This window comes from Drosophila takahashii, chromosome 3L, assembly GCF_030179915.1.
Source record: "Drosophila takahashii strain IR98-3 E-12201 chromosome 3L, DtakHiC1v2, whole genome shotgun sequence".
NCBI lineage: Eukaryota > Metazoa > Arthropoda > Insecta > Diptera > Drosophilidae > Drosophila > Drosophila takahashii.
In genome coordinates, this window is record NC_091680.1 from 27,158,531 (window position 1) to 27,182,210 (window position 23,680).

The 23,680-nt window shown below is 38.8% G+C and overlaps 2 protein-coding genes across 8 annotated transcripts; both read left to right on the forward strand.

Annotated features, from left to right (window-relative positions):
- Positions 1-1,006: 1,006 nt before the first annotated feature.
- tey (teyrha-meyrha) lies at positions 1,007-19,705 on the forward strand. 7 transcript variants are annotated; one of them, XM_017158853.3, is made up of 9 exons: positions 1,007-1,276; positions 12,176-12,451; positions 12,576-12,729; positions 16,176-16,780; positions 16,841-16,999; positions 17,251-17,560; positions 17,848-18,118; positions 18,559-18,832; positions 19,008-19,705. In XM_017158853.3, exons 1-9 carry the CDS (start codon positions 1,160-1,162, stop codon positions 19,239-19,241), a joined length of 2,400 nt encoding a protein of 799 aa, XP_017014342.2. In that variant the 5' UTR covers positions 1,007-1,159; the 3' UTR covers positions 19,242-19,705. The 7 variants fall into 7 exon arrangements, with proteins under 7 accessions (XP_017014342.2, XP_017014344.2, XP_017014343.2 ...); XM_017158855.3 differs by having other exon boundaries at positions 18,559-18,775; XM_017158854.3 differs by having other exon boundaries at positions 12,206-12,451.
- Positions 19,706-20,226: 521 nt separating this feature from the next.
- Oat (Ornithine aminotransferase precursor) lies at positions 20,227-23,327 on the forward strand. The gene is made up of 3 exons (XM_017158860.3): positions 20,227-20,635; positions 22,188-23,002; positions 23,059-23,327. Exons 1-3 carry the CDS (start codon positions 20,316-20,318, stop codon positions 23,217-23,219), a joined length of 1,296 nt encoding a protein of 431 aa, XP_017014349.2. The 5' UTR covers positions 20,227-20,315; the 3' UTR covers positions 23,220-23,327.
- Positions 23,328-23,680: the final 353 nt, after the last annotated feature.

The following is a 23,680-nucleotide window of genomic DNA, read 5'->3' on the forward strand; positions in this document are numbered from 1 at the left end:
CCAGTTGACAGTGGATCAAACTATTTCCTTCTAAAATTAACTTTTGTGTTTATTTTTTGATTTTTTTATATTGAGTACACATTTTAATATTTGTGCCTTTATGCTTTTTGCTACTTTTCTAAACTGATAAATTATTGAATAATAATAATAATAATTAAATGTAATAAACAATTTTTTTTAAATTTAATAGGCCTAATTTAATGCATTTCAATTAGTTTTATTTTAGCAATTGCTAGAAAAGTTAATCTTTGATATATACCTTATGATTAGAAAAGCCGCAATTGCCTACTAAATTCAATTCCGGAACACCCGACTTTTGAAATATTTTCGACACTTCGCGCCCAATAAATACCACAGTAATGCGCTATATTAAGTGGACGGTGTGCAAAAACCCAGTTGCAGGGGCAAAAAAGAAAGAGACTACTTCCAAGATACTTTTGTCCAGGCCAGTGTCCGACAAACAACAACAAAATGCCAAAGCCAAAAGTAAAAATGTTTCCCATACGGTTTATTTACACAAAGTGTCAGAACTTGATGGAAGCGGAGGGGGAGGTGGAGAAAGAGAATGACAGCGAGGGCGGGGGAAATCCGGGGAGTACCAGTACCAGGTGCTGGCAGACAAACAGGCGTACAATGGCAATGGCCAACGGACAAACATGCAACCATTTTGGAATAATAATGCAGCAGCAAAAACAAACTCGCCGACCAAAGAGGTGAACATAATGTAAAAGTACTCCAGCAGTGGGAGAGGGCTTGCGCGAAAGCGGGATGGCGAGAGCGCACCCAAACCGGTTGTGGCCACTGGCCAATCAGAGGCCGCCAGGCGTTACGCGGCGACGCCGACGTCGACTGCGCAGCAGCGAGGCTGGGAAGAGGAAGCACATGGGCCGACTAACGGCAACTGGTTTCCAAGTAGCCTCAGTTGGAATTCTGCAGCGCGAACGTGCGTGTCGAGCGAGCGAGAGAGAGCCTGAGCCAAAACCGTCAGCTGATCCGAGCTACCGTTTTACCGACGCGCAAATACAATTCCCAACCGCTAATTCAGGATATCGAGTGATCTGTGCATGTGCCAACACTGAAACACAAGCGAAAGTGAGGTTATGAGTGCCCCCTAGTGCCAAATTAGTCAAAACCAAATCAAAACACAAACGAGCTGCAGATGGAAAGCAACGCATTTGGCAGCAGCCATTTGCCATCTCAAGCGCTCGTTGTCCTCTCGGAAGCCGCTTCCGGTTTGCATGAGGCTCTACGTGGGCAACGTCCGTTTCCATCGAGAGTAAGTAGAGCCCAGGCCCAGAAAAGCTAACACAGCCAGGACAACTGCTGATTGTATTCGCTGATCCGACCCGATCCTATCCTATCCGATTCGATCGGACGGAGGGGACATATTTATGACAAATCATAAAGGCTGGGGGCCGGTAGCCGAAATGCCGAAAGATGCCATAAATCAGCACACTGCTCGGGCAGAAGAAACAGCGGCGAAGGCAAAACTCTGGGCAAAAGCCCACAGCAACCAAAACAATGCTGCATTGTAAAATAACAAATCCAACCAGAACCTCCAAGTGGTCTTCCAGTTGGAGATGCGACTAGGGATGACAGCGTGATTGCGGATCATACACTCAATTATCGATCCATTAAGAAGAGAAAGTGAAGAGAAAGCACTGCAAGCTCCTCGTTTTGGCGTAGCCAACATTGTGAAAGAGATGAGACAACTATATTTTGTTTTATATTTTCGCCGTCCCCTTAAAAACAAAACGATAAATAAGGGGAGAAACCAGCCTAGGACTTTCAAGCTTCCCTAACTGTGTAAAAACTTATAGAATATTTGGTTTCTGAACCAAATCCTGGATCTTCTCTTAGTATCTTAGTATAAAAATGAAAACAAAAATATGTATTATTGTATAATCAAACAAGATTGATAATGGTCGACACAGTTTACAATTTTGTCCTTTAGCTTGGATAAAAAGATCTAACACTTCAGTTAATTATTCCATTTTGTTGATAATTTTTATAATTTCAATCGAATATTTCGACTTTGGGTTCAGCCAAATAATATTCCACTGCTTGCTTAGGACGTTTACTTTTAGTGAGTTTAAAACTGTTTCTCTTACATAGTAGTCTCCAAACAAATCATTTAAAACACAAAAACATTTCCGATATTTCCAATATCTGATAAATAAAGCATTGCTCGATCACGCTCGCATTTCCAATTCCGCAGTCAGTCAAGAGGCAGATTCAGAGAGTTCGTCGTCGCATTCCGATCAACGAATGCGTTTGCAAACGCCCCATTGTGTGTAGATTTTTGCGACGAACAGATTTATGATAGCTTCAATTCCGAACTTCAAGTCGGGCCTGATGGAAGCGGGCAGCAGTCACTGCCACTGTTAACTACTGGTCCGATCCCACAGAGAAGCTCCCATTTGATTTGGTTGGATGTCGGCTCCTCCGCCGCTTCTTGGCCAGCTCCTGCTTATTTTGCTGCCTGTCATCATTGTAAACATGAGCAATGATCTTGACGCTGATGCTACAAATGATGAAGAACTCGAGCGCTGATGATGTTCGAACAGTCAGCTCTGGCTCCCGCCGAAACTGGTTATTCCAACTGCGCTGAAATTATATGTCTCCCTCTGCATAGCATTGAGTAGCGTTAAGATATGTTAAACATGACAACAATATGTCCTCGGGTTTCAGATCCGAGTTGGGTTTGAACGAAAATTCTGTATGGAGCGTCCTAGAAAGAGGATTAAAATAGGAACAGATTTTGTTTCCCATTTGAATAATAAAAAAGATTTCTTAGTTTAAATGTGAAAAAAGGAAAGCAACTAGATTTTGTATCCCTAAACTTCAATTTTCTACTTTCTAGCTGCTAGTTCAATAACGACTCACAAGAAACCACTGCCCCATCCGCTTATCTCTTATAATTTATGAAACCATTTACAATCAAGCATAGCCCGAACAATAAAAATTAATAAAAACAAGCCGAGCAAGCATATTAAATGCGATGTCAAATGGTTTAATATGGCCCTGGTTGTTGTTACACTTCTTTCCACTTCTTGTGCACCGCCCTTTAAGCACCAACCTGTCTGGGTGGGTCAAAAGCAGCGAAAAGAAAAACCAGGGGGCACCATAACAATTTCGTAACCACAACAGCAGCAGCAACAACAAAAGGTAAACAGACTGACCCCTTCGAAAAAAAGGCAGGGCCCAGTTAGGGTGGGCAAAAATTATGAGACTGAGGCGGGCCAGCATATGAAAAATAATTCTTGTTTTGCCACTTATTACCACAAAGTATGTGTAGTTGAGTTGTGTGCATATGCGACTGTGTGTTGGTGTGTGACTGAGCCTAATTTAATTTATAGCAATTTATCAGGGAGGCAACTAGGGCCCAGGCAGCAAATGCGAAAGCATCGAAGCGTTTAACAAGAAGCACTCGTGGGGAGTATAATTCCAAATGGCCAGATATCACTGTTGTTGGCTTGAGGTATGCCAGCAAGTAAAAACAGATGAGGAGGAATTTAAAGATAAACAAGAGAGAACGCTATAGTCGGGTTCGTGTCCCGACTATTTAATACCCGTCACTCACTAGTCGGGTTGGTGTCCCGACTAATAATCGTAACTCAGCTAAAGGGAGTGCGAGGGAGATAGATATAGAAATTTTGATTGCGTATAACTTTTTAATGAATGGTCCGATTTGAAAAATGTCTTCTACATTTCGATTGGTATAAATATGCACACCAAAATTGCATTTATACTTCTCGGAAATCTTAAAAGGTGTGGGCGCTAGACACATTTTAAAATCGTTAGTGGGCGATTGTGGGCGTTAGAGGGGGCGTGGCACTCGGCTAAAATAAACTTGCCCTGCGTAGGAAGCCCAAGAATATGCGTGGAAAATCTCAACCTTCTAGCTTTTGTAGTTTCCGAGATCTCAGCGTTCATACAGACAGACAGACAGACAGACAGACAGACAGACAGACAGACAGACAGACGGACAGACAGACGGACAGACGGACATGGCTAGATCGACTCGGCTAGTGATCCTGATCAAGAATATATATAGTTTATAGGGTCGGAAACGCTTCCTTCTACCTGTTACATACTTTTGCACGAATCTAATATACCCTTTTACTCTACGAGTAACGGGTATAAACATATTAGTTTACTCAAGGTTTTATGGATGTATCTACGAGTACTAAATAAGAAATTTTAATTTAATGTTTTCGACTTGAACAAAAATTGGGGCTAATTTTATGTTTGTTTCAATATCGCTTTATGTCAAACAACAAATTTGAGAGTACTTTCGTCTTGATTCCAATAACGATTATTCACGAATAACAATAAAGGAGAATTCTTAAATTCAGTTTTCAAATTTTATGAGTGCTTAAAAATCAGTGTATGATTTTCGTAATTGAAAAGGTTTGATTTTCCGAATACCTTTCAAAATTTATACATACGATCATTTAAGATTCAAACTTGAATATAAGTTTATAATTAGTTTTATTCCCAGCTAAACTAAGAAATTGGAGTATAGTTTGGTCAATTTTAATAACAAAACCTACTATCTTACGCAAAAATTAAATTTTGAGTTTTTTTTTTAATTGTCTTCCGTATTTAATTTATCCTATTGGGATGCTAATATGTGTCACTTTTCTGGACCTAATGCCAGATTAACATGTTAAATTATCAAATTAAAGAAAAACAACCATTAAATAAACTCACTTAACAAAACGGTGAAAAAGAATGTCCCGAACGACAGTCTGAAGCGACTTATTTTGACACCAAATACAAAATTTAGAGCGACATCACTGGACCATATTCTAAAAGAAATCGCATTAAATATTCCATTAGAATTCGATGAAAATTAGCTTAAACAAGAGAGAACGCTATAGTCGGGTGCCCCGACTATCAGATACCCGTTACTCAGCTAAAGGGAGAGCGAAGGAGATGAAGATAAACACTTTGATCCGCCGGAACTTTTTAACGAATGGTCCGATTTAAAAAATTTCTTCTACATTTCGATAGGTATTTATAAACACAATAAAACTGCATTTTTACTTTTCCGAAATATTGAAATTTTTAAAATCGTATATAAGCGATTGTGGGCGTTAGAGGGGGCGTGGCACCCTTTTGAAACAAACTTGCGCTGCGTAGGAACTCCTAGAATCTGCATGCAAAATGTCAATCTTCTAGCTTTTATAGTTTCCGAGATCTCAGCGTTCATACGACTCGGCTAGTGACCCTGATCAAGAATATATATATTTTATAGGGTCGGAAACGCTTCCTCCTCCCTGTTACATACTTTTGCACGAATACACCATACCCTTTTACTCTACGAGTAACGGGTATAATAAGCAAACCATTGGAATATAAAAAATTAGAATTTTTCTATCTTTAAATATAATTTAAAAATAAAACAAACGGGACAATCGGATAACTATATCCAAAAGCTCCCATTAGAATGATAGAAAAACAATATAAGCTCCGTTGTTTTTGAACATATTCCTTTCTATTCAGGGGTGTAGTATTATTAGGAATTACGTTTTTTTAATTTGTTTGTCACTTTCTCTGAAGTGAAATGACGCCACAACTTGTGCTACACAATTTATTTCAAATCAAATTGTTCTTTAGTTCATTCGCTTGGAGTTACGAAAAAATCAAAGACGAACAGGTTGTGGCTCGCCATAAACATTTAGTTTGCGAAAATTGCCAATTGGTAAACGTTTTTAGTATTACCAGCCTCTGCAGCTTCAGTTCGATTTGAGCCTCGTTTACTCCGTGTTAGTGCCACAAATTGAGATTTATTTGTGGTGTGTTGAGAAGGCCAAGTTGTTTGCTTTGCCTTGTGTCCGTCTGCTGTCGCTGGTCCGTGTTTTATGGCCAAGTTAAGCGAAATTGGCAATTGTATGTAGACAATTGCTATTTGCCACTCGTTATCGTGTTGTTGTAATTAAGCTGTTATTGTTGTTGGCTGTTGTGTTTTGTTATATGCCGCTGCAGCTGAGAATTGCACCGAATGAGTACGAGTATGTCGAGGGTCGTGGAGAACACCAATAATTCAAGTGTTAAGGGCAAACAGAACGAATTTATGCAAATCTGAGCCCCGTCATCCCCTTTTCGGCGAATAAGGAATGTTACAATTTGGGATAACAAATCACCCGCCCGGCGCTAATAGAAAAGCAAACAAAGGGGGAGAGGTCGGAACACCCCCCGCCCAAGGGATGGCACGAGCACCTGCTCCTGCACTGTAGGAATTGGATTAAATTTATCATTTCATATTTTTGTATTCAAAATAAAATAAAACCTTTTTGTCGTGATCTTTAGCTCCAATGAAATTTCTCGAAATTTGACTGTCATAATTTACACAATTCTATCTATTTTAGGTTTTTCTAAAAAAGGTTTAACGTAATTAAAATTTAGATGTGGAAATAATTTTAGTAAATTTCTTCTTTTAAGACTATTAATTTTATTTTCTTTTTCTAAACATATTAACAATTCTTTAAATACATACTATAAAATTCTAACGTTATATATTGAGAGTCGAAAGTTTTCTCTCTGTGTACGGAAGCTTTGCACTGATTAACGGGCATAAATCAATAGGCGGAGTCCACGATGAAAATTGTTCCACACGTATTGTATTAAAAAGTCATTTGGAATGAGTGAGCCAAGCGGTTGACCACTTCTGTCGGAGGCTTTCCAATCCATCCCAGGACCCCCAAACAGCTGTTGTCCAAACTACACACTTAGACAAAGTGCAACTCATGCGGTTGCAATACCCCAATCTCCTCCTGCGTCTGACTTGCAACATTTGAACCCAAATGAGCATGGGGATGATATGCCTGGTGATTATTCAGACTGGATATGGCAACATATGCGTTAAAAGCTTGTTCCCCAATCGAGGTGCTAATTTCTCTTGATAATCCTTAATTTATTGGGCTCGACTTGGTTCCAGCGTGTAACCAGGATTACTATGGAAATTAACAAGGACGTGAGACCAGATTAATCAACTGTCGAAAGTGGGATTTTCCACATTAATTAATGAGTTTGATTTCCTAACCAATCTTACGCTTAAACAAGAAAGGACAGAATCGGGCAGACGGACGGAGCAAGAACATATAGGGGAGAGGTCTGTAGGTTGATACACCTTTTGTTTATCATATGCCTTTTCGACAATCGCGTTTGAATCTTTACGCATTAGGTACCAAAAATTACACTAGTATGACGGCACCCACCATCCTTGTGCAGTATATATATTTTATTAGTTTAAATGCGTTTTTCTGAAAACCATGTTTTCCTCAGCTGCGGATAGTGTATCTCAAAAATTAATGGTTCGAGCTGTTTTTACAGAAATGTTCGTAATGAAATTTTTCACTGTCTAAACCTACTTTCTGAATAAATTTGCATGTTTTAGTATTTTTTGTAAAGCAAATAAGGTGTGTTTCAAAATTATACGACACCAACACACTTATTTTTTGAAAATTTGTAGCGTTGTTGTTGTTTATAGAAAGCGAAACATTTAAATGCAGATCGAAAGAAGAATGTATGATGTATACGAAAAAAAATACCACGCGTCCTTGATCCTCTTTTTAAGGACTTACCGCTAATTTTTCGAAATATAGTCCTTTTTTGGCTATGAGCGATCGTTTCATAATTATACGACACCATCGATTTTTTCCGGTTCCAATGATCAATCTTGACCGAAATTTTTTTGCTGGTTAAATATAAACTAAAAGGTTCCATTTTGAGAGTAATCCAGCCCAAAGGTCATTTCAATCTTCAACCCATACATAAATATTGAATATGTCTCTCTACACCTTAAAAAAGTACTTTTTCGAAGTCATATCCCACAATTCGTCTTAACTTTTGTCTGGTCAATATTCTTAACACCTTTTAATCAAATAAGAATCCTGTTTAGTTCATTACGTGCACGAAACAGACCTCCAAAATAATTTTTTAAAGAACTGCCCGTTTGGAACAAAACCTGTTTTATTCCAAAAATATTTGATTATGGGCGATACTTTCTGTCAAAATGCAAAAATTTGTTCTTCAAAACCTTAATAAACTTTCCACATTTCACGATTGAAACATTTGAAATGCGAACCCCAGTCCGCGCCACTTTAAAGTTTGTTCCAAATTTTTTCATATGAATTTGAGTGTTTTCTGCATGAGATTTCATTAAGGGGGCGCAGACTGTGGTTCGCATTTCAAATGTTCCAATCGTGAAATGTGGAAAGTTTATTAAGGTTTTGAAGAACAAATTTTTGCATTTTGACAGAAAGTATCGCCCAAAATCAAATATTTTTGGAATAAAACTAGTTTTGTTCCAATCGGGCAGTTCTTTAAAAAATTATTTTGGAGGTCTGTTTCGTGCACGTAATGAACTAAACAGGATTCTTATTTGATTAAAAGGTGCTAAGAATATTGACCAGACAAAAGTTAAGACGAATTGTGGGATATGACTTCGAAAAAGTACTTTTTTAAGGTGTAGAGAGACATATTCAATATTTATGTATGGGTTGAAGATTGAAAGGACCTTTGGGCTGGATTACTCTCAAAATGGAACCTTTTAGTTTATATTTAACCAGAAAAAAAATTTCGGTTAAGATTGATCATTGGAACCGGAAAAAATCGATGGTGTCGTATAATTATGAAACGATCGCACATAGCCAAAAAAGACTATATTTCGAAAAATTAGCGGTAAGTCCTTAAAAAGAGGATCAAGGACGCGTGGTATTTTTTTTCGTACACATCATACATTCTTCTTTCGATCTGCATTTAAATGTTTCGCTTTCTATAAACAACAACAACGCTACAAATTTTCAAAAAATAAGTGTGTTGGTGTCGTATAATTTTGAAACACACCTTACAATAACAAAAAGGCACAAAAATAACTAAATAATAACTAAAATAAATAACTAAAAAATAAATAACTAAAAGAATGACCTGCAAGGGTTCTGTGACACCATAAAACTTTTTTTCTGACTGTAAAATTAATCTGATTTTAATTCCCGTTACTCGTAGAGTAATAGGTTATATTGTATTCGTGCAAAAGTATGTAACAGCTAGAAGGAAGCGTTTCCGACCCATAAAGTATATATATTCTTGATCAGATTTCCCACACATATTCTTATGCTTCCTACGCAGTGCAAGTTTGTTTTATCCGAGCGCCACGCCCCCTCGTACTCTCTTGTTACACCCTTGCAGAGGGTATTATAATTTCAGTCAGATGTTTGCAACGCAGTGAAGGAGACGTTTCCGACCACAGGTATATATATATTCTTGATCAGCATCAATAGCCGAGTCCATCTAGCCATGTCCGTCTGTCCGTCTTTCAGTCTGTCCGTCTGTCCGTTTCTATGCGAACTAGTCCCTCAGTTTTAAAGCTATCGCGATTAAACTTTCCCAAAAGCCTTCTTTCTATTGCAGGTAGTACATATGTCGGAACGAGCCGGGTCGGACCACTATATCTTGTGGCTCCTATAGGAATAATCAAAAAAATAATAGAAAAACTATTGTAACTTTGTAGAATGTAGGCGTTTTGATTTTTGACAATGTAAAAACAACATTTTAAGTAGGCATACCGGCAAGCGTATACAATCTTCGGCTGGCCGAAGCTAACTTCCTTTCTTGTTTTTTTTAAAGTTTGTTGACAGTTAAATTACTAATGTTTTAAACGTCTTACCAATTTAATTTAAGCACGTTATTATTATACACGTTACTCGTAGAGTAAAAGGGTATATTGGCACAAAAAGTAAAAATGCCGTTTTATTGTGTTTATCAATACCTATCGAAATGTAGAAGAAATGTTTCAAATCGGACCATTCGTTAAAAAGTTAAGCGCGATCAAAGTTTTATATCTCCATCGGCGCAACCGACTATAGCGTTCTCTTTTGTTTTTTATAGCATTTTCAAAAAAGATAAAATAAACTTTTTAGGTGAAAAATGGTACACGACTGTCACAGCTTAAATCTAGCTTAAGCCTGGCCCCTAATGTTTCACTCAAAAGTTTTGTTATTAAAAAGATTTTAAACAAGAGAGAAAGCTGTAGTCGTGTTGGTGTCCCGACTATCTAATACCCGTCACTCAGCTAAAGGGAGTGCGAACGCTGTACTCGGGTTGGTGTCCCGACTATCTAATATTCGAACCTCAGCTAAAGGGAGTGCGAGGGAGATAGATTTATAAATTTTGATTGCGTATATCTTTTTAATGAATGGTCCGATTTGAAAAATATCTTCTACATTTCGATAGGTATAAATATACACAACAAAATTGCATTTATACTTCTCGGAAATCTTTAAAGATGTGGGCACAGGACACATTTTAAAATCGTTAGTGGGCGATTGTGGGCGTTAGAGGGGGCGTGGCGCTCGAATACAATATACCCTTTTACTCTACGAGTAACGGGTATACAAATTTTGGTTTAATTTGCTGTGGACTAGTTTTCAGAAATTGGGGTGTCCCAACTTACAGATCGTCCCAACTTACAGACCTCTCCCCTATATATTTGTCACTGCAGGATCCCGGATTTGGTTGTGGGCGGAGATCTCAGAACACATTTCGGAAACGTCACCTCCACCGCGTTACAAACTGCTGGCTGAATGGGTATACGAACATAACAATAGAAAATTTAAGGAAAGTGCACTATAGTACGTTTAAATGTACTTCTATTTGGCTGAATATTTACCACCCAATGCGTTGTATAAAACATTGATTAGATTTTAAATGGTCTATCATAGTAAAGTGAACGGTTTTCCTCCGATTATATTTTTCCTATAATTTGCTCATACTCTTCGCTGCAGAAATACTTTTCTTGGCAGACAAATTTGTATGTAAATTTATCCAAAGCAAATTTGCCATGTTTAAGGGGTCGTGGTTGGTAAAAAGAGTGTGAGTGAGGGTTAATACTTGTCACACATGTCGCCGCTTATGTTATACTCGTATCTTGTCTGTGTCCCAACCGCCGCTTAACACTCGTCAGCCTCAATTTGTTATGAACGCTTTCCGTTCTGTGGGTTATCTGCACTGGGCGAACTCCCCCAGACACCGAAAATCCCAACTCACCCTCTCCATGTTACCCATATCATTTGCAAAGTCCGTATGTGTGAGTTTGGGAACGGAGAAAGTGAGGGGAGTGTAAGTATTTTTCTCGTTATTTTACACCCCAATGGAAGTGAGCTATCCGCCACTTCCCTTTGAAATTGACACAGTTTATGGCAATGTTCGATATCGTAATTCTAAAATCTCTCAATTTAACATTTATTTGTCGTAAATTAGAAATTTTTGTGCATAATTTGTATTGATGCAAATCCAACGCCTTACTTTGGGGCGTCTTCCATATTGACTTTTGGGAATTGGATTAGGTAGCACAATATATATTCTGCATTTTTTCCACATCTCACCACAGCATATGTATGTTACCTATTCGTATTTTCGCCTCCACCTTCCGTAATTGGCTAATTTTAATGCCAAGTCATGTAGCACCCATAATTTGTTGTGGGTTCCGTTGCTTAGACTCGAGTAATGCGCACATTTTGCGCTTAAATTTAACGCTCACTTAACTCTGGGTTTGGTTACCGCGAATGCCAGTCTCAGACTATTAGTACCACTTTTAGACACTTAAAACTCAAACACTTTATGCTTTCTTACCATGTAATGTAAGGTTTTAAGTTGGGTTAAATGCTAAGTCTATTTTTAGGAACTATAGTGTGTAGACACCATGCGCGGATCCACGGGGTGTTATATGGGTGATATATCACCCCCCACTCGGGTGAAAAATGAAAGAAATTCTGGTATTCAAAAAGTATGCAATAAAAAAATTATTCTGATAAAAGTGGACAAATGCAAATAACACATTAAAATACTTTGCTACATAAAGTCTTTTATTTTTAAGGATTTTGGGATTCTTTTTTGTTAGATGATAACTACAACATGAACTATTCTTGTAAGTCGTGCTAATAAAGATTGTGCCCACCTCGGCGTAAGCCAAACAAAAAATGTTTGAAGTATAAGGGAAACAAGATATTTTTTGTTGTATTTTAAATTTTTTTAACCTAAAAATAAAAATTGTTTTAAATAATGGAAAAATAGTAATCGTTCCGCCTAAATATAAAATGAATAAAAATACTGTAATTGCCACGATTCTACAATATTTACCTTACTTCTTTCCGACTATACTTTTTAGGTAATTCCTTTCGATTTCCCCCTTTTGCAGTTACCTGACGCCAAAGATCTCCACAACATGTCACTAGTCGGCAACTACTTCAATCCCCACCTGCTGCTCAACCACGGGATGCTGGTGGCGAACGGAGCTGCGGCGGCGGCAGCGGCGGCAGGAGCGAGTCCAGCGAGCTATTTCGCCAGTGACCGCTCGCCACTGGGGAAGCCGTCGGTCCTGTCCAACTTCTCGTTGCCGTCGGCTTTCTCGCCGCCCAAGTACATCGGCATATCCCTGGATCAGGTGAGTAGCAAGCGAACTCCTCTGAAAACGAAGGGGGATAAGTTGCGAGATCCGATGAGCTGATAATCGGAGGAAGATTGACACTTGTCATAATGGGATTTTCACTTCGATTTCTCCCCGGCAGAATCTGTTCAACGGCAGCGAATCATTTCGCACCGATTCGGCCAGTCCCACATGCACATCCCACGAATCCATGGAGGGATCACAGGATTACGATGCCGTTGAAAAGGGTGAAAGTCCGCGCAGTAATAATTCTCAGGATCCCAGGGATTTGAGACGTAAGTAGGGTTGCACCACATTTATTTATTTAGCAAATTTACATCCACAAAAAATTTGCATGTTTGCGATAAAAGGAAAAACTTTCAGTTCGGGGCATTCGATTTCCCTTTTTACTGATAAAAATCTGCAGGCGTATTTGTTTCAATTTTACTTTTTCTGAGCAATTTTAACGCTTCAGTAGGTTAACTTTGACTGGCAGGCGTAAGGACAGCGACAGGACCTCTCCCTCAACTCCACTTCAATTTGTTTTTTATTAGTTTCCTCGGGCTGAGATATTTGACTTAAATTTCTCTTATTTACCTGGGGTTGTTCCTGCTCTGCTCGTTCTTTAATTTTCATTTTTGCTTTTCACAAAGTAGGCTAAACCGAATGGGCTGCAAATGCGTTGCTAATTGGTCTAGCAAAGCCGTCAGAGTTAAGCGCCTTATGACTAAAAATCTGAGGCACCACATGAAAATGACAAATATGAATGCAAATGAACAAAACGAATTCGGAAAGTGAATTGAAAGGATGTGGAAAAAATGCCAGGGACGGAGTTGAGAGGGGGTATGATAGGTATTATCATGATTGGTATTACCATTTTAAGGTTTAAAATTTAAGCCAGAGCCTAGAATTTGTAAACACATAAAACACAAAATATATATTTTGTGACAAACATTAAAAACTTCAATCAAACCTCATTTGTTTAACAGCTCATTCTTTCAGATCATAATCATTCTTTAAATTACAAGATTTTTTCATAATTATTCATTGCTTTAAGGATAATAGCCCTACTTTGTGATTAAAGTTGTGATGTAATTTTAAAAAATACAAATAATTTTATTTTAGCTTTTTAGACACTGACAACCATTTTAAGGTCCCCTTTCTGCGACTCCTCTGTCTGCCGCACAGACAACTCTTTATTTATCTTTAGGCCGTTATTAGCTTTTCTACTTAAGCCGGAAAACCAGTTTTCCCTCATCAACCCACCACCCATACTCAACATGTGGATTTGTGTTTAACTTTCGGATTATGCGAGTAGTCGTATATAGACAGACGCCCCATAAATTAATTTTCATAAATAATACACTTTTAATTAGCTGAAACTGCAACACAAGCGAATATCTATCAATGGGTTAAACTAACTAGAGGTAAACAGAGAGCACATCTAATTGTAACCCCTTTGCCGGGCAGAAGTCAAAAGGGCATGCCGGAAATTCGGAAGCAGCGAAGGGTTAAGAAGAAGGGTGCATGTCGTAAGTGTTTTAAATGGCACAAGGATACTCCACTGGAGCAGGCTTATTGAAATGTTACATCAACCCCATTCCAAGAAGACCAACCACTTGACTACAAAGTCAAACCGACCGCACTTTCAGGCTCGTGCTCGGCACACGAAGATGTCCTCCAGTCCTGGGCTAATTACTCATCCACGACATTGCGGCAACTCTTCTGGAGGCAATTATGAGACCCATCCACCCCTCGAGATCCCATAATGTTTGCTCATTTATTGTCGGCTGTAGGACACACTTTTTCGGTTTTCTTTACGATTTGGTCGCCCAAAGGATGCGCAAGTGTTGCAAATCGCTTTGATTGCATTGTTTGCCATTGTTATGACGAGCGTTATTATTGTTTCCCTGCGCGGTTTTTGTTACTCCGATGATGTATTACATCGAATGCACACTTGGAATTTTCATATTAATTTCTGTAATAATAATGGCATCTACAACCAGGGGAAAACCCCAGTACAGAAGCAAAAGTCATATTTCATCAAACGATATATGAAACGCCCATTCCTTGGATGGGGAGGATTATGAAATAGCATCGTTGAGCACGTGTCATAAACGGGGTGGAGTGGGAGGTCATTGAACACTAAAATATTAGGGAGTCTAGTCAGTCATCTATCAAAACTATAAATTTTGAATACTGCATTGACGGCAATTTGAATTTTAAATAAGTTTAATTACATTAATGGTATTATAATAAATAATTATGGAGTTTATGAAAATAAATTAAGTTCTGGTTTAAATTCCTCAAAGTATTAAAAAAAAATATGATATGATATATCCCACATTAACTTTTTACCTTAAAAAATATTTCTTGAGTATAACTTTAATACAATGGCCTGAAACATAAGTAACACTTTTAACTTGAATATTATTTTAATAATATGTTCGCATTCAATGAAAATGTAATTTAAATTAAATTGAATTGAATTTTAATAGCAAGCCATTTTAAACGTTTTACCAAGCGAAAGTGAAAGGTTGAATAAATGTCCAGCGAACTGCTAAGCTAATTTGAACAAAAGTCACGACTCTGATGTATCTCTCTATATATGTATATCTATGTATAATAAGCATATCCATTCGACTGTTTCTGATGAGCGCGGCTAACCGACATATTTTGTTGGGCAATAATTTAGAAGAATATAAATAAAACTGTTTGGCTGGCAATTCAACAATTGTAGTTGTCCTGGACGACTACGCCAGTTCCGACCATATTGCGATATATTTATTGTAATATTATTTTAATTGCCGGCCCGCAGTCACGTGCAGAACGGCGGACAGATTTTGTTTGGTAGGTTTGTTGCAAACAGTTTGTATTTATTGTGGTTGCCGGTGGTTAATTTTTTTCGCCTGTGGCTGCCAAAATACGTGGGGTAGACGTGTGTCTGACATCAGGCGCCCTGCATCGGAGCTGTGTGTTTGCTGATGCTTTTGGTAACAATTCAGATTCACTTCAAGAATTACGACCTCCAATTAATTTTTCCGACATGTTAAAAAGAGGCATGAGGCAATTAGAAAATGCCTGCAAAATTTATTGGCTATGGAAAAGTACGGGAGGTGCACCAAGAAAAACCAATGCCACTAAGTCATTCCTCGATTTATAAGTTATACAAAGTTTACAAAATAATATCCTTGAATATATTTTGTCGGGAAAAGCATTAAAATATCATTAAATTCCGTTTGGGCTTTTTCATTTAGTTTATGGAAGTTTGTCAAGTTAATTTTGTACATTTTTATCGTTAGTAAAATGTACATCATTATTACATAGAAACTTCTGTTTCCAAACAATTTAGTTTAATGTTAATTTTCTCTGAGAAGAACCAAAACATGGCATTGATAATTTAGCCCTAATAAAAAATGTTTTTTTAAGCTTAGTTTCCTTTTACAAACTCATGGCACAAACCAATGTTTCCATCTAGATTATAACACATTTTGTATGTAAAGGAAGTTTGAAGCCAATGCGCCAGTCCTGAATCTGAAACAATCTTTAAATGAGCGACCCCAGTGGAAAATATAATTTTTGTAAGAAAAATAATGGTTAATTTCCAGACTTACCTTACTATTTGAGGCATTTGCTATTTTTCTGCAAGTGCAGGATGTAATTCTCAATTCTTCAAACTTTATCTTTTATTGCGGACTTGACTTGAATTTACCGATTTGCCGCCCTCTTCTCGCCCACACAGATCTGCATAGTGCGGGGAAGGGTCACCAGGCACTGGCCCCCTCCTCGTCGTCCAGCTCTTCGTCCTCCTGCTCCACCAGTAATCCGGCCATCAGCACCGCGACCAGCAGCGTGGCCGTTTCGATGGCCAGCCACCTGGCCGCCTCCTCGCCCCACCACCACCCCCACTCGCATCCCCATCCACTGGCCCATCCGCACGCTCATAGCCACCACCACGGTCACCATGTGGGAGCAACTCCGGTGTCCACGGCAGTGACGACGCATCACCACATGGCCCATCCTCATCCGCTGTCCCACCACCACGCCGCCCACCACGCGGCTTTGGCCAGTCTGAGCATGGCGGGTCTGCGGGCGGTTCCGGGTGGTTTGAGCCTGGTCAGTGGGCTGCAGGCAGCAGCTGCCGGGGGAGCCATTCCCGAAATGTGCCCCGTTTGCGGATTGAAGCTGAGCGCCGAGGAGTGGCACACGCACTTCCTCACCGAACTGGACAGGCTCTACAAGCTGAGTGCGGGATTCGAGAGGCCCAATCTGCAGGCCACCTACATGTTCGCTCCTCCATGTCCGGCACAGGAGAACGCCATTCGCACCAGTCACAATCGCTGGGAGGTGAGTGTTTCTTAGATATCATATAGGGGCGGACTTCATATGGTTTCCCAACGTTTCCAGACCTTCCAGAGAATAAGAAACAATCGCCAGAATCGGCTGAGACTCAAAGTTCGAAAGCGCAAGTACGGCGAAATGTACATGATGGAAAGTCTTTACTGCAGCAGTTGTCCCATCTGTAAGAGGAAGTATGCCTTGGAGACGGGAAAGATTCCCCCAGAGGTAAGTCCAAGAAATACATTATTCACTGGCAAACGAAGTCGTAACTTTAAAATAAATTCAAGTCGAAATGAAAAGCAAAATAAATATAACATGAACCAAAAGTCATTATATGAAATGAAAATTTGATAGATATACTTAATTATAATGAAAAATGTTATTATAAGTTTTAACTAAATGGCAATCAGTCAAAAAATATTAGCAGTGCAAAGTTGTGCTCTTATTTAATTTTTTTAAACCTATTTAAATCATAGGACGATGCTAAATCGCAAGAGGAGATCGAAACGGTGGACGTGGAGAGCTGCAATGACGATGTGCCAGACTCAGGGTCAGAGCTAACTGCCCCAGGATCTGGGTCATCTGCCACCGTTCTGCCGCCCTCCAGCATGCACAATAGCAATGCGCAGCCGGGCAAGCTGGACGGGATTCTCTACCGGACGGGCTGTGTGATCAACCAGAAGGATCCGCATCCCGACGAGCACGATGTTAGCACCAATGTGACAACAGCCAGCAGTAGTAGTTGGTCAGGCGAGGTCAATACACAACCCCAGGCACATATCAGTGGTATGATTTTAAATGTATATCTTTCATGTATTATTTTGTACGATTCCTGAACATCTGTATTCAAAATGACTTATTTAATGTTATTATTTCATTAGTTTAAAATTAGTTAATATGAATTAAATTTAGTAAACCTTTAATAGATTTTCTTTAAAAAAATGTAATTGCAAATTTATATTTCTATGATGATAATAACTTATTTGCATACTTATATTTTTACAATGTAGGTGTTATATATTTTTGTATGTTAGATGCTTTATGCTAATTAGTCTCTTCCATTTAACCCTCAGTGAAAACCGTCAGTGAGCTGTCATCTACCACACATCACTATTACAACGCCGATTCCTGCGGAGTGGGCGTTAACGACAACAACAGCAGCAGTAGCACCAACAACAACAGCGGAAGCAACAACAAGGATATAATGATGGACACGGCCTCGTGCCAAAACGATAGCGATGAGGACGTAATTGTAGACGACGACGATACTGTGAAGATGTCGAGCAAAATCAATTATAACAAAATTCAACGCCGACAGGAGGAGCAAAATGTGGGCAGTAGCAGGTGAGATAGTCGTCCAGCACATCTTTGAAAACAATGATCAACATTTCAATCTAACTAATATTTAGAAACTTAGAGAAATGAAGTTAGGAGTAGTGATATTTTAATTAATTGCGGCTTAAACATGTCTAAAAACAACTCTTCCCAATTTTCCGGTCCATTCTCCGAATCGTTGTGTAGGGGAATATTGTCCTGAACACAATAGAGAATGTCTTATCGAAGCCAACATGATTCTTGTCCATCCATCGAGTAAATAAATAAAGGTCTCATTTTTAATACAGGGTAATCTTTGTTTTTGAGTAATTTAAAAGAAATTGAATTCAAAAATAATGATTATAAATTAAAATTTGTCATTAAAAATTAAAAAAAAATTTTTTTTTTTTAAAACCAGTAAATGCCGTCTTTCTAAACATCTTTTACAACCATATCTTGTTAATTAACAGATCTCTCGAGAACATTTCGCCCGCGGAGGAGAGACCCCGTTCGGAGCCGCAGGTGAGCAGTACCGAACCGGGACCCATGGACATATCTCACAACAACAACAACAGCAGCAGTAACAACAACAACAATCCGGCGTCCAAATATGCGGAGAGCATGGAGAACAGCCTGTCGCAGTTGTCGTCGATGGGCGTGCCGGGATTAACGCAATTGGACACAAAGGTGGGAATTAGTTCGGATTTAAAACCGGACGATGAAAACAAATGTTTCATTTGTAAGGTAATTTCTCAGTTTGCTTCAGTTTTCACCTTAATTTGAGCACGATCTATAGTCCCGAAACCCCCTAACTTTCTCCCTCTGATCTAGTAATTTCTACTAGCTAATGCACACTTATGCCAGAACTTCAACATCGTACGTTCTATAATTTGTCCTGTTTTTCTTTGTATATTTCAAGACAGGCATAAAGGATCTCAATACGGATGCGTTCCTGCGCGGTCGCAATTTTTATTTTCACCAGAGTTGTGCCAACGTTATGAGCAGCTATCGGTTGAACAAGGAGCTACTGAATCAGGCCCAGAATCAGCAGAGGGCGGCCGGGAACGGGGATTCGGTGGCCGCCACGGCAACGCCCCGCAGCCTTTCACCTGCCCAATCGCCGCAGCAGAGTGTGTCACAGGTCATGGAGTGAACGGCGGGGCCAGGGGGTCGAATTGATAATTGCAATCAAAGCGTGAATTTATTAAAATTAATTAATAACGTATTGTATTTGAGGTAGCTAATGAAACGCGAAGAGCAAATTGATGTTTAATTGGGCATCCCCAAAGTAGGCAACACCTCCTCGGTTCTGCTAGCCCGCCCACCAAAAAAAAGTTCAACGTTTTTGCCCTGTATAAATTCTACATGTAAAATTAATTTTTTTTTCATTTTAAATGGAATTGGTTTTTGTAAAACAATATTTTAGTGCAATTTTTGTGTTGCCTTCTCAACTGTCGTTTAATATATATGTATGTATTCGTAATTTCCCTGAACGTGCTATAATTGTTAAATGTTTGAATGATAACAAAACAAACAATATACGATAAATGAAAAAAATTATCATCTCTAAGCAAAAACTAGTTGTAAATTCTTAAGCCCATAAATTATTTATGAAAAATCAAATAAATTATATGAAAATAATATGAAATACCAATATTAATTATAATCGGAATGAATGTAGGTAAGTAATTATTCTATACAAATTTGATATATACATATACGAGCATGAGTAACTAGGATTTTAATTAGTTGTATAATGTTGTTGGTTATAATATTTAAATAAATTAATTAATTTATGAGGTTTAGTCCCTTTTTGCGATAAACAAACAAAACAATTTTCAAATTCAGAACTGCCAAAGCTTTCATTTATGCATAGAAAGCTCTCTTAAGCTCAAAGAATTTATTTTTTTTCATTTAGCAGTGGAAATTTTTTAAGCTGATTACAATTTGCCGACAAAAGCAAATAACTCAAATTTATGAAGTATCAAATGAATTTACATTTAAATGAGTGTAATTATGAAATAAGGTAATAAAATACAGCTGGAGAGGGTCAGAAAATAGTATTGAGAGACAGAGAGAAAGCTTACGTAGGGGTTCGAGGTTCTCCACAATTCTCTTTCGGGTATAAAAAGCGGCCGCCCACTGCCGCCTGACTTTCAGTGAGCATCGCAAGTGATCCCCGAGTAGAAGTGCCATCAGCCCATCGATTTTCGAATTTATAATTATAATGTTTTCCAAACTGTCAGCACGCGGCATTGCCACCCGCATTAGCTATTTGGCTCAGAAGACAGCAGCCCAGGAGACCACCACCTCCTCCGGATCCCTTTCCGAGGCCGTCTACGCCCGTGAGAACAAATACGGCGCCCACAACTACCACCCACTGCCCGTAGCCCTTACGAAGGGCGAGGGGGTGTTCGTCTGGGATGTGGAGGGGAAACGGTATTTCGACTACTTGAGTGCCTACTCGGCAGTCAACCAAGGTCACTGCCACCCAAAGATCGTCAAAGCCCTAACCGAACAGGCCTCCAAATTGGCCTTGACATCCCGGTAAGTCAATGAATTTACAGAGAACAAAGACGTGCCCCCTTAAAAACGTATCGGCTGCCTTATCAGTATTAAGGGTGGACCTTGTTTATGTTCAATTTATCCGAAAATACTTATTTTATCAATAAAATAGATTCTTTTCAATTTAAAAATTTTTAAATCGGAGCCCATGAATTCTTAATATTTCTGATTTTTTTTACTTTATTTTGCACGTGTAGCGTAATAAAAATAAAAATAATATTTTCAAAAGCAAATTTATTTAGAATTTAGAAGACAAAGTCTCACTAATGTTTATAAAAACATAAGTAATTGCCCAAATGTGTGTCCTCATGTTCATTTGTAAGCTGCGTGTGCATTTTCTTTCTGTTGTCAACTGAATAATTGAAGCAATAACATTTTCGGTTGTATGCTATTAAAACTTATAGATAGAGAGGCGTATGTCGCGGGTGCTATTTTTTAATGTGTCTGGACAAGATTATTTAGCTTATAAATTCAATTTTCGGACTAATGAAGTACTTTTTAAAAACCACCGTATTCAAAAAACGACATGAGATTAACTAACCGGACATATTAAGTTTTTTTTCCTAAACCATTAAAAAAGCTTTCAGTTAAAAACATGCAGCATTTGTTTACGTTCAAAGTTATTTATAAGTATATATATATTCTTTGGACGTTGATAACCCCCCATGGAGCAAAAATCTTATCAGCCCCCAATAAATACCTATATAAATTCGGACTTCCCTGTGTGATTCTGGATTTTTCAAAAGAAAATTATTTAATTAATCCATTGTACTTAAGTACTAATATGACTACTCATTGCCGGTTTTGTTTGGTTTCATTTGGGTTGCCAGGGCCAGATTGTCAGGTTGAGAGGGCCCATAAAGTCAAAAGAGGTTCGTTGATAACAACCCGCAAGATCGATGACTTGTTATTGTTTGTTGCGAATTCTAAATTTGGAACTTAGTTGAGATTGATAACGTAAAAATTAAAAAAATCGAGAAAAAAATATTTGTCGTTTATTTTTAGATTACCACAATTACAAATTGTTAGCCTATTTTTTAAGATTAGTTTGATAATCGTCGTTATCAACAATACAATAGGTTACCCTAATCTAACAATATATTGATATCATACATTTTTAAAATTTAAAGCCACCGACTGAGAAATGCGGGTTTGCATTTCTGGGGTTTCTTAAATGTTGTTTCTTATTAGCATTTTTGAATATTTTTGAATATACTTTTTATAGGTAAGCGGTAATAAACTGAAGGTCAGGGTTGAGATATGTTTTATTCTCTTCTTCAAAGGAATTCAAGGGTGATGCTCTTCAGAAGAGTAGGAATGTTAGTTTTGTTGATACCAATATCGTATTTTCGCGGTTGATTTATTTCTGATCCTTCAGTGGAGTTTGGCGTGAGCATTTTTTAGAAAGCTTACGTTAAAAACCCTTTTTTATATATTCGCAACAGTTATATCATTCCTTATTAATTATATATAAACTTTTTTTCTATTGTGTTTCTCTGGAACATTAACTTAATCTAAATTTTTCTCTCACCAGTGCCTTTTACTCGGATGTCCTTGGGGAGTACGAAGAGTATGTAACCAAGCTGTTTGGATTCGACAAAGTGCTGCCCATGAACACGGGAGTTGAGGGTGGAGAAACAGCCTGCAAACTGGCCCGTAAATGGGGATACCTGGAAAAGAAAATACCGACCAACCAGGCCAAGATCATTTTCGCGCGCAACAATTTTTGGGGACGCACCCTGTCGGCAGTGTCGGCCTCCAATGATCCCAGCAGCTACGAGGGATTCGGACCCTTTATGCCAGGATTCGAGCTAATTGAGTATGATAATGTGACAGCCCTGGAGGAGTCCCTCAAGGATCCCAACGTGTGTGCTTTTATGGTGGAGCCCATCCAGGGAGAGGCTGGTGTGGTGGTGCCCAGTGATGGTTACCTGCAAAAGGTTCGAGAGCTCTGCTCCAAGTACAACGTCCTGTGGATTGCCGATGAAGTGCAAACGGGATTGGCCAGAACCGGAAAACTGCTGGCCGTGAACTACGAGCAGGTTCAGCCAGACATTCTTATCCTGGGAAAAGCCCTATCCGGAGGACTGTATCCCGTATCTGCGGTTCTCTGCAACGACCAGGTGATGCTGTGCATCAAGCCAGGAGAGCATGGATCAACCTACGGAGGAAATCCCCTGGGCTGCCGAGTGGCCATGGCCGCTTTGGAGGTCCTGCAGGAAGAAAAGCTGGCGGAGAATGCCTTCAAAATGGGCGAACTTCTGAGGGGCGAGCTGTCTAAACTTCCCAAAGATGTGGTTTCGGTGGTGCGCGGAAAGGGACTGCTCAACGCCATTGTTATTAATCAGAGTAAGCTTCATTAGTTAGCCGAAAATAAACATGTTCTGATTGTAATCTTTTTGCAGAATACGACGCTTGGCAGGTGTGCTTGAAGCTCAAGGAGAATGGTCTTTTGGCGAAGCCTACCCATGGCGATATAATTCGATTTGCTCCTCCACTTGTCATCAATGAGACACAAATGCGCGAGAGCATCAACATTATTAAGAACACCATTCTGTCTATGTAGATTTTCGGATCAGAGCTTCTGTAAAGCTCGAATAGCATTTAACAGAACTTATAATAGGTTTTTTGGAAAGTCTGAAATAAATTACATTTTTAATACTTTTTAAAGTAATGCCTGTCTCCGAGCACCAAAAATATGTATCTTATACATTAGGTACTTTCTAGCAACGCAGTGTTCCATAATTTACAGAACGTCTGCTGGCGGAAAAGGTTTCCAGCCTTGGCTACAAACAAATTTCTCTGCTTATAGGTCCAACTTGCCATTTTTTGGCATAGCTTTCAATACAATTGAGTACACACCCTTGAAGATATCTTAAATCAATAGATTAAATGTTGCTATTTTTTTAAACCGCGATTTCGTAAATACCACCTGGTAAAATAGAAAACTACGTATGCAGATATGCTTATATACATCTATATTAACACAATAGCCCATAGGCCTGCACCTTTAAATAAAGTTCATTT